A 19,072-nucleotide genomic window follows, 5' to 3' on the forward strand; every position below is an offset into this window, starting at 1 on the left:
TGCATTACGATCGATATATGAGGTCCCCCGCGTATATGTATATAACTGTCCCCGTATTTTATCCGCTATATACCCGCCTCTTGTCCGGATAAAACGACCTTTTTTTTTCCTATTTCGATAAATCGTGAATGGAAAACATTACTAGAATGTGCCGGTAGTACATAAGTATTAACCAGTCACCAGTGTATATAATATAAAATGATTATGTAAATTATAGACTGACTAATGACTTAAGTGATGATTGTATGTATAATAATATATAAAGACGTATCTACCTATATAACAAAAATCGGGACATTTCACAAGTACCAATATATATATATATATGTGTGTATACTTAGTTTAATAGTACGTAGTTTGTATACCCGTATTAATAATTATGAAGGAGATGTACCATGCGAGATGTAGTGCTAGACAAATATATTATTAACATCGTCGTTTATAAGTAGGTACCTATATAATGGCAGTGTAAATACTTCAAGAATTGAAGTATTATATTATATACAATATACTTATATAACGTTATTAAATGTACTTGATAACTAGCATAATTATTAAACCACGAATACAATTAACGACAACAACTAGTGTGAGACTTATGAAATATTGTTTTTTTTAAATATATACGCCTAGGTACCGTATACCAACTATGCGTACCATTATTTTTATTTATTTCGATGATTTATCATGATGTATATTACTTAAAGCAATCACCGATCGTAAATCAAGATTTTGGTAAATTGACTTACACAAAATGTACCTGTACTGTACAACATTATCTGTGTTGTATAAAACCTCAATAGTGTTTTTCTAGCATTTATCTCTATTACAACGTTACATAAAGTCATATCTCTAATCTAGATGCGCAGACCCGTATTTTTCAATTTGAAAACGCGTGGGTTTGGAGCTAAGCATATATTATGTATTGTATACATGAAAATATGTATTGCATTTTGTTCGATTTAGAAACGCAATAACTATACAAGCGTATAAAGAATTTTTTAATCAATTTGTCTGTTTCCAATACATAGTGTTTCCGAAAGAATTGTGCTCATAAATATTTCCTTTTATGTTTCAGACGCAATATGCGAAAAACGTAGCCTCGACGAGTTGTGCGGAGAGATTACCAGTGACGCTCCTCTCTACTCGATGTTTAGGGTAGATGCCACTCCAATCCCGTGCCCGTTTGATGGCCTACAAGCGCCGTTTCATTTCTCGTATAGCCGCGGCGGTTACACCGAATGCAAGTGAGTAAACTTTATAGAAATATGTTGTACATTAACTTGTTATCTGGTTAGTAAGTAAGTTCTTGTTAAATACTTTGTAGTTTTCTATTGATTGAATTATTATTAAACGAAGTGTTAACTATTATGCACAGTACTAACATCGAATGAATCGTGTTCACCAATAAATAATATACTTCGCAGTCATACATTCATCAATCTATGTCATTATATTTAACACGTCATATTTTCTTTAAAACAATTGGTAACTACAAAATAAATTGTATTTACTATCATTAAAACACGTTCACTGCCGGCGTCAACACGTAGTTGACACACGCACATTCGCTAGTGGCCGCTGTCAATACGTAGAGGACACCAAGACTATACATTTGTAATCTACATTGTCGCGAAGTCGGCTTTTATCGGATGCTATTTATTTTTCTTATTATTAACATGAATTGCGTGATTTGAGTGCTCAATGCCAGTTTCAATGTGTAATAATTGACAGAATCAGGCGAGACTGGTTTTGGGATACAGCTACGCACGAATGCAACATAATACGGTCGGCAGAGAACGAGAATATGTGTTGAACTTTAAATTGTTTCACCAATAATATTATTATCAAAGTAAACAGTTGTATTCATATTATATATTGATAATCGTGTATGGTATTATTATTAGATGTATGATTAAATAAAATACTTTAAACATAATACCAGACAGTAGTTGTTATACGTTGTATTATGATAGCCATGCCGTTATCAAATGTTGATGAAATATCATACTTTCTGAAATGTCAATAAAAAAATTTATCAATGTTTTGTAAATCAGCTTCAGTGTGGAACGATTTTTTTCATGTACTATGTATACATTATACATATTCTGCTTACTTATATGATAACAATTTCGGACACTTTATTTATTTTAAGAAATTTAATCTTTATAGATGTATGTTATAGTAACGACAATTTGACACGTATTATTAAAAAAAAAAAAATTATGTACCAATACAAAAAAAAACATTAGGTATATTATGTTATATTGCTTTTTACATCATTATATTATATGGTTACTCATATTGTATACGCATAAAACGTGATAAATATCTTACAACTATTGTATTTAGATACATTTCATCACGGACTTGCCCAAGATTATTAAATTAATTGAATAATATGCAGTCAGACGTATTACGTTTTACGGCGTGCTTGAATTGCTAGATAATTTTAACAATTATTATGTTACACTAAAACGCATTGTTTGTTGTAGGTCGCCGCTTTCAAAAGCCGATTCGTGTACGTCAGACTCGAGGTTGATGCTCAAGTTTCAAGCTTGCCCGGACGTCCATAACACTGAAAGCACAGGTAAATAACTTGAGACATTCCAAACCTTCGTTAGCGCTGTTGTCCCTCGGCCTCTCGCCTATATCCTGCTGTACCCATATCACCGACGAAATCCGCGTATGCGTTAATTCTCCCTTTCTACTCACACACACACACACACACACACACACACATACATACATACATACATACATACATATACCACTACTCATCCAATAGCAGTTCAAATCGATGCTGACAGGCCACGTGACAGATTTATTGAAACAAACCGTCAGCTAAACCGCGTTTCGCCGCCTTGTCGGTCGAGTTTATAACATGTGTCAAACATAAAGGCTCCGCAGACCGGGGCGGTGTTTTTTGATTGACGTCCGTGACAGTTAACAATGCCGGAGAAAAGCATTATGGCTTTCCTAACGATTCGATAAGGTCAGTTTTTTCCACCCGAGCGTTTATTGTTCAACCGGGTAATAATAAATTAAAATTTTTAAAACCAGCTCTTATGAAAAATGAATAGATAGAAACTGCTATGTATGCGTATGTATACTATATATATATATATATATATATATTATTGAATCGACGTTAATAATATCGTCTGCATTGCACATAGAGTAGTGAAGACTATACAATCGTATGTGTACAGGGTGTGTAACGCAAGGATTTGACAGTTGAACATTGTGATTGTGTTTACGACTGTCAACCATTTACGATACATACTGTATATGAATAATAATAATAAAAAAACATTCAATAGAAATCCCCTAGTAACTCGAATACATAAGGTCTGTAGTTGGTCCTTATATTATATTGTCTCACACATTTTATAAACGCTTCAATATTTTAATATGAAAGGCTCGCCTGTATTTAACCGTTTGATGTTTTACACGGGTTAAAAGTAAAATACATTTATAAAAAAGTCTGCAATTCTATTTATGTGTAGAAAAAAAAAACAAGGTACCCGTAGTATACTTGTATAAAAGTTATATGATTTATACGTTAGTTGTTTGTTTGTGTTTATGTTGTGTACCGCCAGATAATGACTAAATAAATCAATTTACTATAATTATATTTATATAGGATTTGCGTTAACGTTTAAGATTTATTACTAGTATTCCGTGTATACCTACTCAAACAAAATATGAAGTATGATTTCTTCATTGCTTCCAAACCACGTGAAAAATAAAATGTTATAACCATTTGCATTTAATAAGCGTCTAAAAAATTCACAAGTTAATCTATATTATAACTGCTAAAAATGCGCGGTACTTCAGCAACAAAAAGGAATGTTCGTTATTATTTATGATCACTATAATACTATGTATAATTACAGCTTAATATTCGCATTATTAAAATTTAATACCTACCTACTTATGTTTGTTATAAAAGGGGTTCGATCATAATTTATTTATTTATAACAAACCATCTAAGTGTCTTAGAATATTAAATTAATATTAAATATTTGCAGTTTCTTGTACTATAGCTACTTCTCACGATCGCAAAACCTTCATTTTATAGATCAAACGAGATTTTCCCCAAAATAATATTTTGTTTACCGAATTGTAGTAAAATTAATATCAAAGTTAAACAGGAAAGTTCTTTTAGTTGCAAAATAATGAAGTTATTCAAATAATAATAGCTTGCTTATTTTTGGTTTGAAATTATGATACTATAAAAGTCTGACGAAAATATAATATCCAAACGTTACAATGTCTGTGATTCATAATTTTAGCAATTATTTTTTGTAGCTAAATTATTACTTTTTTTTATATTTATTCTTACATTACTAGCTGTTAGAGACTGATGGTATACAAAAAGTCAGTATAGGTAGGAAAATTTATGACTCCAGATTTATTTATTGTTATTTTAAAGCATATCTTGTTTTATGTTACCAAATAGATTTAGCCGATTTAGGTACGTTTTCTAGACCAGTAATCGCTGTTACACTAAAAAGTTTCAATGAAATATTCTGGACGTGTTCAATCGGGCTAGACAGATTTTCGACCAATGTGTCGGTATAGAACGTGTAAAATTTATCAAGTTGTATTTGTTTTTTGGAATCCAGTCATATATACCACCATCAGCCCCCCCTCCCATGCGTAATCCATCATCGTCGGTAATCCGTTTAAGGGAAAAACTTTTATTACTTAGCTCCCCTCGTCCCTGGCCACACATTTTTAAGCCCTTCTCCCCCCACCCCACCAATATGCCCCTTGTTATTTCATATCTGAGTGTACGTGTGTTATTTGTTATTATTTTTACCGTCCTACGTAATGATTTCCGTCGTGAAATTCCACATAAAACGAGGGATTTGTTATTTTTATGTTCACTCCGTGATTATATATCGTTTCGTCTTGGTGGTGGCGCACGCTAAATCCCACATGTGCCATGTGCGCGGGTAGCCGTTCGCGTTGATCGATCGTATTATGTTTGTTGTTTCTGTTTCTGTTTACACAACCAAACCATTTCGCAGCGCGGTACTAGCAGACTAATGCTGGTTGTAAATTAACAAAGATAACAAATAGTTCTACTTGTTGCTTTTTAATCAGTCGTCAAAAGATCCTTTGCCCACTAACTAGTAACTAGACTACGTTATGTATTTTATACACTATGAGTTCAATTAAACTATGATTGTTTGTATTCTTAAATGTAAATCTATAGACGTTTTTAAATGTGTACTTTAATTGTTTAATGGTAGGCAATAAACTCGATTTATTTAATCTTAAATATTAATAAACAACATGATATGTTAATTAGTTTTTCAAATGTATATTGCTTAAATGATTGTAGTAATAAAGTATGTTTACTTTTATTTAAAAAACAAAGCAATCATTTCAGTTTATAATTATTTTTAATTTTAAAAATTATATTTAAAAGGAAAGAAACAATTTAAAAAAAAAATGTTTTTTAATACAGGTTATCCCTGCTTCCATAAATGTTTATTATTGATTATTAATTTAACAAAACTGCAGTTATTTTTAATATTTTATTATTTTTTTATTGCTATAAAATCCCTCATATTATACACAATATGCATATTATTTGCTTCAAACTGTCTTATTCAATGCAAGCCATCAAATATCAATTGTACCAAACAAATATGATATATATTCTGTGAGGTATGTGTCGAAGAGAATAATCTATACTAACTCATTATTATTGTTATACAAGCTTGTGTCACAAGTACGTAATAAGGCACCTTGGGCATCAGTCATTGTCGGCAATAATACACGTCAAGCCCTCTACCACGTCGGCAAACTTCATATATTATTCAAGTGAACCGCAAAAACGAACTTTAACAAAAGTTTAAAATGTACCTCTATTGTCTTGTGTTTGTGTTTTTTTTTACTCTATTGGTTGAGCTAAGGGTTTTGTGGTCTCGTCAAAATTCCGTAGATTCGTGCCTCGAATATTACACCAAAATGTGTAGGAAAATACAAATATATTTACTTAATCTAAATTCAAAACCTTATAGATGTGAAAATATTTTCTATGTATGTTATTTGTTGATCGATTTATTCACTAGATTTTCGAATATATTGCGTACACCATTTATTCTTACTATACAAAACTAATTAATGAAATTCATAGTTGCAATATTAAAATAATTATTGTTAATTAGTATATCATTGATAAAACTAATTTTAATTCAAATTCTTTACTTCAAAGTCCAATTACATATTTTTTAATTCATCATATTTATACAGCGATTATTGTATAAACATTAAACAGTTTTGTTTAATTTTGACTCTTTGCCATAACTTATAATTTATACTATTAACAATAATTACTGATGTATAATATCTTTAAATCAAATTCGTTTGATAAGTTTTATTTCAATTTATTTTTTTGCCAGATACCCAAAGATTTAATTATTTAAAAACTTAATTTTTAATGAGTTTGGCGTTTTCTTTTTATCTTTAATACATCGTCAAAGAGACTGTCGTATGGATTTTCTTTAAGTATACTCAAAAATTAGATTATACTTTTTTATCATTTTAAGACTATAATATAGATTATTGCTTTATATTCTCGTAAGTAAAATCTTTTTTAAAAAGTTTTTAAATTTTATTTTCATTCGACCTTTAAGCTGCTTTTAATTTTATCCGATTTACTTATCACACAGACATCAACTAATAGTTAATTACGATACTAATTTTACTTAAATATTTTTAGATTTATTCTCATGTATTAAATTCTCACAATTTTATTATATGAGTTTCTTACAAATCGTATAAATTAGGATATAATAACCTGCACGTCTAATTGACGATATGTGTTTGTGTAAACGGACCACGTTTTTCCCCAAACCATATGAAAACAAATTACCCATATCAGATAAACTGTTCTTTTTCCGTTTTGTATTAAGACAAAAAAATTAATTTGAGAATAGAACATTTTGAAGATACCATTTATCATGAACCTTAAATGCACGTAAATTTAAAATAGTTATTACTGAGCAATTACATTTATTATTAAAACAATAATAATAACAATATTAAATAATATTATTGTAAATTAATAATGTATGTCTTTCAAAATATGTAAAATCGTAGCTATTAGAATGTGTGTATGTTATTCAAATTATTTGAAATTTGTCTATCACTGTATTATGTACCTACAATCTACATATAAACTATATTTAAAATGAAAAATAAAAATTATAAAAATACATAATCCTATTCAAATATTAAATATTATAGTCATTTGAAAAACTATCTAATGTTAATAACCATTTTACTTAGAGCTTAGTACCTTAGCATACACAATTCATGTTAATACGACTTACACTTAACGGCCTCTCAGAAATGTCCTAGTACCACTTTATTACAAGTATTTTCACTTTTGTATCCACTTAAAATAATTATAATAATAACAACAACAAAAAAACATATAATTAATATTAATATAAATTAAAATTATAGTAATAATATTATTATTAGTTTCTAATTGATATTATAACAATCGTTTAAACTTAAAGATTAATATGTATTTTATGTATAGGCACTTCATTATTTTTATTTTTATAGCAATTTATTGTTCTTGAATTCGATTGTTAACTATATATAAACAGTGCTTGTTGTTAAATTACAAATTTTAAAAACGTTTATGCGACCGAAGTGTAATTATATAGTACTTTATCATCAAAGCGATGAGTTCGATTTGTAATGAAACGAATTACGCGGGTTTCGTACTATTATCCTGACGCATAAATCAACCAGTCTTTAAAAAAAAAAAAAACCTCTCTCAAAGTCAGCGTCTCACTCTGATTCCATTCCAGTAATGATTTTATTAAGTTTTTTGGAAATACTAGTGAATTTTTATCCTGGTCACGGAGAACAATCACTCAATTTCAATAATAATGCGCTCATAGAAGTATATTCTATTTAACAGTGATTCCTGATTAGCTATGTGATATAGCTATGATGACATAGTACCTATGAAATTCCCCACGATGTGATGGCTTAACATTTGCAAAAATGATTGGTAGTATGAATTGAGTCAAGGAACCACTGGTCAATTATTGTACCGAATGAGAAGTATTACAGTTATACGCACGTATACGATATTTTTTATCGTAATTATAATAATGATGATGATGATGATGATAATAATTAAACGGTGTAACGCGTGCAATTGCGCGCAAATACACCCGGGGCCGGGGCGGTGGCCGATCTGTCCGGACCACATTACGCGGCCTAGACGGGGCCCGCGGGTAGGTACCTCTCTGTGTATGAGGCACGGTATTACACCAATATATAGCGCAGAGATATGACTGGAGGCTACAGGGAATATCGTAACCGCTAACGGACCCGACGGCAGATAACTGCCATTATTCGACCGCGAACAAAGGAATCCTTTCGCGCGACGCACAGACGATTTCCTCCCGTCCGCTCAACCGACATCCGGCCCCCCGGGGGAGGCGCCTCCTCTCTCGTGCACCGCACCCGTAACGCCGCCCGTTGTGCGCGTGTGCCCGTGAGCGCATTTCGTTTTTACTCTGTTTGTGTTGTGCGTATCTCTCTCCTCGGCCGTCCGCCACCGCCCGTGATAGTCAAACGCACGCGACAGTAGTTTTTAATCCTCTTACGTATTATTAATATTAATAAACTTAATAACTGTTTCCGTGTTGCCTCGCACCGGGCGAGATGAACTTTTTCTCCGAGACGAAGAAGACAAGACAGCGACGTTTAATGAATTTCCAAAGCGCAAATACGTACACGACAACCGTGTTCTTGTCCGGGTGGTGTGAGTGAAAAACTTAATATACACACACACACACACACACACACACACACACACACACACATTAAGTACCGCTGTAACAGAACTCGTCGTCTGCACGAGATCTAAGACAAAAGCTTTTTAACCCTCCGTCCCGTGAAAGATCAGTGACGGCCCATGGCACACAATGGCTGTAGTGAGGGGGTTCGTTTGAAGTGTATGCAGAAGTACGACCGCTGGAGCCACCCTTATTGCTCGAGGCAACAAGTGGTAATTCTTCTAGAAAATGCGTGACATGAGAATTCCTCACATTCCATGTTAACTACTATTTTTTTTTCCTTTACTCTTATTATAAAACCTATTATTTAATAAACGTATTTTAATACGTTGAATGCCGCAAAATAATAATAATATAATAATAATAAATAAATAAACTTACAATTTTATTTGAACCTTTTCATTATGGTTCTATAACATAGTTGTATTTATTTCCTTTGAAATATTACGGGAAAGTATAAATCGTATGCTTAACCTCGAGTTCTAAAATATATTTGTATTATTATTTTTTTATCTCGATTGAATTTTTGCTTCCTCGATAATATTACAATTTGTATTTTATACATGTTGTTTTAGTATTAAGAAATGAATGTACATTTTCATCTCGATTGATGCGGTTAAACAATAATATATTAATATAATATAAACAATGTAAACATTTTAAGTTCAACAAAACAATATTTTAAAGAAATTATGCTCTTCTATATTTGTTATCAAAGAATACCAATTTCACTCTAGTCATGTATCTCCTGAATTTAAATTTTGTTTGACTATTATTATTTTTGTATGATAGAATAATATATCCATTTACGTTGAATAGAAGCATTAGTGTTTGTTTTATCATGGCTAATAAGACAATCGTTTTGGCTTAAAAGTAAAGGTTTCATAGTGGAAATGTTTTATACTGAAAGGAAGTTACACTCGAGTAAGCTCGGCAGCAGAATTTAGGGTTCCACGCGGAAGCGTTCAATTTCTGTCACTTTTTAACTTCCTTCTATATAGCAATGAACCATGTATTATATATCTACTAATGTTTTTTTCATCATTATTATTGTTATTATTCCTTTAATAGGACTAAAATTTTAACGCTGTATAATTACAACTCTCACACTGCCTTAATAAATAGTATATAGTTTGCTCTTATTTATCAGCATATATTTATATTTAAATAATTTATGTGGTATTTACTTCTCTTGTTTGTAAGTTGTAGTAGGTATGAAAAATAACTTATTTACGTTGAACAAAAATCATAAATACAAATGTAAAAAACTCAATCACGTGTAGGTACTGAATTTAAGTTTATGACCTTCGAATAATATGATATATTATACTCTCAAGACGATTTAATACCAAATGTTTTAGAGGAGTGGCATGAACCTGTAGACAGATTTATTTTAGATATATGTATGTACATAAAGTGGCTTATTGTATCGTGTAACGACAATTAATATGCACACTGCTTTATTCTATATATTATTAAGTAGTATCAGTTTTAATGTGTTTAATAATTTATCGTTTTACAAACGATATGTCGTGTTTATATTAGATAATCTTAACCATAATAATTATTAATTTATATAATATAAATACGTACTATAAATAATATTAACACTGACTTTATAAATGTTCATTAATTTACAGTTATACTAAATTTCAGACTATAATACTTACATGTATTTCCTGTATAAATTAATTATTAGTAAATAATTACACGGTAAAATGGAATCACCACCTATCCCATTATAACTTATATTTAGATACAATAAGTAATTATTTATTAATTTTATTTCCCCCTTTTCAAAAACATAAAAAAAAAAATATTCATACAAATTAAAGATTTTTATAAAGAACTTTGCGTATCATCACTATTTAGATGTATTGCTCATCAAAGATTTATTCTATCTGTACCGTATTTCGTTTCAAATGTTTCAATAACGTTTTGTGTGAGCTATACAACCCCATTGAAAACAGTTTACCTTTTTCACGGCTCGATTGAGTAGAGACGCAAACCAACAATAGGAATCCAAATAATATCATAATACAATACGACAAAATTACATACAACGTTGCCGTTTTATTATTGATTATAAAATAAATATAATATATTAATATTTTTTTATTTTATTTTACTAAATACGTATTTTTATTGTTTATATATTTCTATATAATATTGTCGTTTTTGTGTTTGAAAGTCATATACAATTATTTGCAAATGTAATTCAAAAAAAAAATATTTATTATACATATACTATAATAGTAAATCACTAAAATGTTTATTTCTTAAATAATTTACATAAGGTAATTACATTAGTTTTTTTCCTTTCAATACAACTCATATTTGTATGACTTAGTTTCAATTGATCGAATTTTAGTCATTGTTTCAGCCTGAGTTCTATGAAAATTATTACCGCGTTTGTTAATCTAAAATAAAATATATTCTACCAATATTCGCGAAAAATTGATAACGTTGCATTAATTTGTCTATACTCAATTAAACTATTCAAAAATAGGTTCTGTACTCAATTGGGTTACACCATTCGTGTATTATTTGTATGCTGTCGAGTCTTTATTTATTTTCTCGAGGTATATAATTATTTTAAAACTTCTATTATATCAATATTGTATTTGTAATTGTTGATACCCTCTATTTTTAAAATCAACTAACCTAATTTATCACGATAAAATCTCACTTTAACAGTGAATTTTGTCTTGATTGTAATTGAATAACATAAGAAGAGTACAAAGTTCTGAATCCATCTGATTGCCAATAAAATAACAAATAAGAAGATTAGGCGCTATATAAGCGATTGAAGATAATCTTATGTAGGATAGTCGAATTGGTTGAAAACATTATATTTAATGAAACAACTTCTAAAAGAATATAATATGTATAATAAGCTCAATCTAAGTAAGTTCAACAATCAAATGTTTTACAAAAAAAAAACCAAAAAAAAAAATTTAAAAAAAAAAAGGAAAAGCGGAAAAAAAGAATTAGATAAAGTTTATCTCGGAAATGAAATATTGCAGTTTGTTCTCGAAGAAAAGTTACCGTTACGGCGTTTGCACGATTGCCGCGTCCGAAACTTTCATCATTAGGACTCAGAACGAGAAGTGCGGTACGGTCGTGAAAATTTTACCAGACGTTGGACGAAATGGACGAATGGGTTGGCTGGTTGGGAATATGGGGGACAAGATCGGACGACATATAGGTGAAGATAGGGGTGGATGAAACACTGGATAATATGATAAACATTTTATCGCAGATGTTCGCCTCGTAGCGATGGTGCAGACGATGCCATCAAGCTGCCACTTAACGAGACTTACTAACTTCGCTAACCGCCGCCAGCGCTTCGCATTGTGGCACTCATCGACGAGCTACACACGCCTCGATTATTCCGCGTTTTACCGGACACCGTAACGACAAATGTCCCGACGGCTGTCAGTCTGTGTTATTTAGTCTCCTCTCCGGTCGCCTTACATTAGTGGCATACTATAATTATATTCATATGGATAGATACATCTACCAGCGTATAATAACTATACTGAAAATGGACTTGTCAGAAAGTACAAGTTTTTCAGTTAGCAGAGGGACATCACTCATATTCCTATATTATAATATATTTAATACAAATACAAATGTATTTCAGTATTTACACTACAGTCTACAGGTACCTAATATAACAGTTGATGGAGCATAAATTATGTACATATTATGTGATTGAATTCTTATAATATAAGCTAAGGTTAGTAATCCCGACATAATAGTTATTATATTTATGATAAACTTCAGTCGGCTACCGTTTCAATCACAAAGACTCATTTGCATTTAGTTTACTCCATATACTATCTATTATTTTTATACAAATTATGTGTATTGCGCTCATGTCTATGATATAACTCGAATATAGGTAATGTAAAAATCTGTGCATTTTTATCCCACCCTATCTAGTTTTTAATATATCCGCCTCCGTGGCCTATAAGATACGACAGTAAATACTATTTATCCAATGATATAAAATTTAAACATTAAACAGTTAAACTTAAGTTTATATTATTTAAATAACATATTCTAGAATAGTCAATATTATGTATTGCATATATTTTAATAAAAATGACACAAATACGAACTGAGCGCACATTGTATAATATTTTTGAAATTGGACTATCGTCATCTCTAAGCTATATTATACTTTATGAAAAAATATATATTTTTATAAACTTACGTCTGTCATTTACTTGTATAACACTAGAAATCATGTAATACTTGTCTTCGTGTTGACAGCTAAAGTATCTCGCATCACCATTTTCTCAGTAGCAAACAATCAAACTACATAGATGACGTTCTCGATATCTTAGTATATATACATAACTGCATACATATATAGGTATAGGCTTGTAACGTAATACGAATTATGTATTTTTTATCTTCGACACAATAATTTATAAAAACTGATGAACATCTCAACTGTTTCTATGATTTTTATAATTTATGTATAATACACACACACCCACACACTCATACACACACACACCAATACATACATCATTAACAATCCGTAGTCTGTGGATCGCCTGCTGTGATATGGTCTACATCTCTCCATCGCTACGAAAATAGACATTCCCGGAGGAGATTACGTATATTTACATTATATTCAATAATTGGGTCAAGTATTGTAATATCGATCGGCCGAATAAAATGGCTTGTTGTATGTAGATATAGTGTCGCACGCGAAATAAACACGAAATTGTCCCTCACGATAGAAAGGAGGGGTGAGCCCCGGCGCAGTGCGTTTGCATATTCCGACGAGGTAACCGCACTGGGCTTTCATTCGATTCTGAAATAATGATAAGCCAAAAACTATCATTCCGTGACGCACCAATATATCTGTAACTTTTTTTCTTCGAATTTCGTTCTATACACAGTACTATAGTCTACTAGCTACATCTCTACCACTTTTCCAGTTGTTGATAGTTTAGTTTATGAACTGAATACTAATTGTAATATAATATGACAGATTTGTAATTGTATTATTTCGATACGTGAAATAGACAAAAACCATATTCTTTGTTATAGTAGAAATATCAAGCCGTCGTGCATCGTTAACAAAATGTATAAAACGACTTGGATTTTTAAATTATTTAAAATGTTATCCTCTAAAATCCCTGATTTAGGATATAGTATCAGGTGTATTTATCGAATACAATGTAAAACTAAACAATCAATATACAAAATATAACTAAACACCATTGACATACCTCAAATGATTTGAAATATTTCACGCTGTACGCTACGCGTGTGTACGTACGGTTATCGATCAAATAAAGATGATAAAAATAACAATACGTTACCTTTTGTTCGGAACGTTTGTTAATGGCTTGAAAAACATTTGCATGCAATAAATTTAAACATTCATGATTCCACTTTCCGTAAATAATTCAAAATGTTTTGTCTAAACATACACACTGCACACCATGTACAATATATATATACATAATACAAATAGACACGTATAATTTTTGTTTTAAATTTATATATACTATTTTTATTCAATCAAGATTGCTTAACAAAAACCTTGATTCATATTATTTTATCGCTGTATAATAATGGTGTTTTTCAAACATTTCAAACCTTTAACTAAATTATACATACATATTTTTTTTTATATGTATAAAAAACTAAAAAAACTAAATTTAATTCTCTTTCATCACCATAGTCTTTTAATACTAATAGCTACACAATACACAGCTGTTGAGTAATAAAATAACATTATTTATTTTCTTTGTATGATAATAAGTATATAGAAACTAGAAAGTACACGCTTTGTACGTATACTATTATACACAAATGTTCCGAACTATTATATCGTAAAAAAAACTTAACTGCTGTTATTGTATCTCTTTCGGTTTCTAAAAACTTTGAAGTCGACATTTCAACAATATCAATAATTATCGACAAACCAAAAAGTTCTGAATATTATTTAGCCTCCTCCCTCGCCAGCTTTCGTGACGTACACGCGCGCATAGCGTATTTATCGTACGGCGCCGGGTTATACTATGCGTCTCAGTGTGTATTTATTTATGGTCTGTTTTTTTTCTGCAACAAAAACCCAAAAGGCGATTCCTCACGCGACTACAGCGTTTTTTTTTTTTTTTTTTGATGATGATTTTTTTTGTCTAAAAAAGTGGGTTGGTGGGTTGAAAAAAAAGTAAAATATTATTTTCCTCCTCCCATTGTTCGAGCTTTCAGAGCTTAATAGAATTCCGTTTCAGCTTTTTTGTTTTTGTTTTGTTTGTTTGTTTGGTTTTTTTTAGCGTGAGAGCTACGCTACAGTTCCGTGTGGCTCCGCTTTTGTCAAATAAACAATAAAAAAATGTATACACATAAAAAACAGAAATAAAAGGTTCAATAAGCCTTGCATGTTTTTAATCGCATTTCTCCGGCATTTTGCCGAGACAACGGTAAAGTATAAATGTATATAAAAATCGTGATGGAATTTTCTGGTGAATTATTGAAAAATATAATAAATAATAACTTCGTAAGCTCGTCTTTGCGTGGCCTCTCGGATAGGCAATTCATGTAAATAAACTAGTATAACACGACACTGTATAATATCTTCAATCATTACACGCTCTTTGCAGTAATACATTCCGTGATTTATGAATTCGCCTTCCAATTGATTCAGATTTATCGTGATCATATGAAAATCTATAAACAAAATATATTCGCCTCATTGAAATTCAAAGTTCTCAATAACTTTTCGCATAATAAATTATCGATAACAAATTGCGAACGTTACCGCGTAGTTTTTCTTTTTTTGTTTCAAACAAATTTGACAGACCAAACATCCGAATAAATAATTCAACTATAACAAATATCAATTTTGGGAAATTCGATCAGTATTTCATTCGAATATCTCGTCGAGGAATTTGATGTATTCGTGTATTCAATGCAATAGTAATCACATTTTATCTACTAATTTAATAAGAATACCTATCGATCAAGTATGAATTTCATGCAAATAAATACCAACGTCCGTTTCATGTTTATTATTACCTAATAATATAAACTGTAAAATATAATATAGATATGGCAGGTATAGGACCTATTAAGTATCTGAAATACTTAAACAATTGTTACAAATTGTAAATGTTGATAGGAATTTCAAATCATCATATTCCATATATTTCAAATCAATTATCATACACTAATCATATAATTTTTACTTAGTACCTACACAAAGTTAATAATTCAAAAACTACTTGTTTAAATATTGATTTAGAAACGTCAAAATGTTCAGATAAATTATTATAATTTAAAATAAATAGGGATTATAATTTATTAATAGAAGTATGTATCTTCACAGAACACACTCCTTAAATGAGTATAAAAAAAACTTAAAAATTTAAGAATATAGTCTTTAAATTAGAGAAAGATGACTAGTAAACTTATTTTTTATATTAGGTAGTCTACATTTTTCGAGCTAATTACGACTTTAACGCTCGAAATACATTAAGAAGTTCACTAAAATTTTAAGTATATAATTTATTTAAGTTATTATCCTAGTTGTTCATTTGTGATTTACAAAATTAAAAAAAAAATAATAATCAAGTGATTACTTGCACAAACAATGACACTTACCATGATATCCCTTTATTTTAAAACTTTATTCCAACACTGCGTTAATGAAGAAAAAGGGAAGAGCATGAGTGCTATAGCTCCTATCGCTTATCAAAATTTATCGGAATTCAGTACTCGTATAATTTATTATATTTATTATAGGTACTCTAATATTAAAAATCATATGCTAATATATTGTAAAGCAAATAGCTATTTTTCCATGGTTGCAATTTACTAATAATAATTTATAGATTATTTTATTTTATACTAAGCGATTTGTTTTTAATATAAGCCACTATATCGTGGCTATAGGTTTAAGATTTAATAGAGAAATTATATGTAACTTTTTTGTGTCATTATTGTTTTCAAATATAGGTCACTGCTATAAAAATACTTGTATTAATAATTTCCGTTTTTGTATCTCTTTTTGAATTTAATAAGCTAAGTTATACAGCAGTAAAGTTAATGAAAATTTATCGCTTTAGATTTGTCTGAGTTCCATGCAAACCGGAAGAATAAAATGTTAGGTTATGAATCGCGTTTTACGATAAAGTTACCAGGTCTAGAACGGTAGCAGTAGTATTGGCTTGGCTATTGTGTTGAGTTGTTGTTCTCAAGACACATAAATTACACGGAGAAAACACTATTAGCCGAAGTAAAGGCGGCGAGCATTAGGAATAGTTCAAAATCATATGATATTATATATACATAATATATATACAATATACATAATGTGTATGTATATATTATATATTGTTAATGTATAACGACAACGACGTTTACACCAAGTATATTTTACACTTGAAACAGATACACCATGCATTTTCCCTTGTTATCACATGATTTACGCAATACTCGTATAACCGCAGTCTAAAAACCAAAGAATAATAATTCGAAATACCAGGATCTCTACGAAATTTATCGTCTTCTAATAAATTGAAACGTTTAACCTTAACACCATTCACTTTTCGTCGTTACCGTGAGCGACCGTGTGTTTATATGTGTGCGTGAGTGTGGTGGTAAGGAATGGGGTATGTGTTTTAGTGTTAACTTACAGAAGTGCTCGCTAGTTTCAAACTCACTCTACTTGAATTATTAAGCTGAAAATTTATGTCGCTTTCCGTCCAGATCCACAACTCGACACGTCAATTAAACCGGCGCTTAGAGTAACGCGTATACAGTCATGTTTTGTTTTTATTTTGTATAGTTTTTAATTTATGTAGTCTTACATATTTTACGCAAGTTATCTCAAACAATTTCGGATTTTTATCACTTAATATTTTTCGTTGTCACATTATACTTTTCAATTATTCAATTAGATTTACGCCCTGTCACTACATTTCTACGATAAAACCGTATATGCCTTTGTCAGTTGTCTAACCATATTGTATGCACACAATAATATAGTTTATATAATAATATATATGAAGTAAGTTTGTACACTCATGTTTAATATTATGTATAGGATAATATTCAACGATAAACACTTCTTGACATTAGGTAAGCACACTATTTTCGCAAGTCGAACGGAAGTTCTTTTCAATTTAACCAATTGGAAAATTTTATTTTATTTTTATGATAATTATTTGTTTTCCCTTAAAATTGGTCTTTAGAATTCTTATACATTTTTATTCTATTCATTTTATTTGACGAATAATTTTGACACAACGTACACACTAATTTATCAATAATTTTTCCTATTAATTGAAAATGCTATTGTGCTACCTACACCAAGCAGTCGTTAAATACGAGTATTTTTCATCTCCCGCATGGTCACCCATTAATTACAAACATTCTCATCGATCGTGCCCTTTGTACCAGTGCAATTCATTTGATGCTCGTATTTTGATCTACCCTCTTACAAATACTTATCATTTATTCACATTCTGTGAATTCTGAAGCGCACTCTTTGTGGAAAAAATGAATTAAGCACATCAAATGTGTACACGGTTGTTTTTTTTTTCGTTCCAAGTGGAATGTCATTAACGATAATTGTTGGAGCTACCTAAATAAAACCGTACTTAAAATTACAAATTGCTCGGGTACCCTATAACGGTTGCTGTTTAAACGTAGCAATTGTGTTTCAAGTATTTTACATACATAAAAATCTAAAAAGTCGTCTCTTCCGGTATTTGTGGTGTAGTTTTATTTTGTTTTTTTGTCATACTAACACTAAAGTCGTAATGCACATCGATGGCATATGCCATTGTATGTAATTATAGTATTTTACTGAATATTATAGCAACAGCTCCGGAAAAAATGTAAAACGTTGAATTATTTTAAGTATGTGCTTTATCTCTGCACATGTTATAAGAAGGAAGCGTGAGTAAAATTCTCGTTTATGAAGCTCAAAAGCCACTTTGGCTCTTCTCCAAATTATCCTTCATTTATTAATTTTCATGTTTTTCCTCACTAACACAACGCGATGTACTTGAAAGTCAACTATTTGCCCTAAATTACCAAAGATTTGCATAAAAATGAAACGTGTTTTTAAATATTTTACAAGTATCATATGTTCATTTTTAATTTTACTTACCAACCTTTAAATTCAAATATTGAAATTATATACCTCTAATAAATATTTAAAAAAAATATTAAATGTATGT

At 30.2% G+C, this 19,072-nt stretch overlaps 1 protein-coding gene and 1 long non-coding RNA gene across 3 annotated transcripts in view; one reads left to right on the plus strand and one right to left on the minus strand.

Moving 5' to 3' along the window:
- LOC114119884 (uncharacterized) overlaps nt 1-19,072 on the plus strand; it is a 141,108-nt gene that overhangs the window by 90,762 nt on the left and 31,274 nt on the right. For both annotated transcript variants that reach the window (XM_027981610.2, XM_027981609.2), the window contains exons 5-6: nt 1,079-1,247; nt 2,496-2,590. In XM_027981610.2, the coding sequence (XP_027837411.1) occupies nt 1,079-1,247; nt 2,496-2,590 (264 nt within the window). The remainder of the gene's footprint in view (nt 1-1,078; nt 1,248-2,495; nt 2,591-19,072) is intronic.
- LOC126550828 (uncharacterized) lies at nt 15,462-16,586 on the minus strand. Its single transcript, XR_007604860.1, has 3 exons — nt 16,488-16,586; nt 15,646-15,711; nt 15,462-15,554 (listed from the first exon to the last, which is right to left on the minus strand). It is a non-coding gene; the product is annotated as an uncharacterized LOC126550828 (long non-coding RNA).

This window comes from Aphis gossypii, chromosome 3 (genome assembly GCF_020184175.1).
Source record: "Aphis gossypii isolate Hap1 chromosome 3, ASM2018417v2, whole genome shotgun sequence".
NCBI classification, from domain to species: domain Eukaryota; kingdom Metazoa; phylum Arthropoda; class Insecta; order Hemiptera; family Aphididae; genus Aphis; species Aphis gossypii.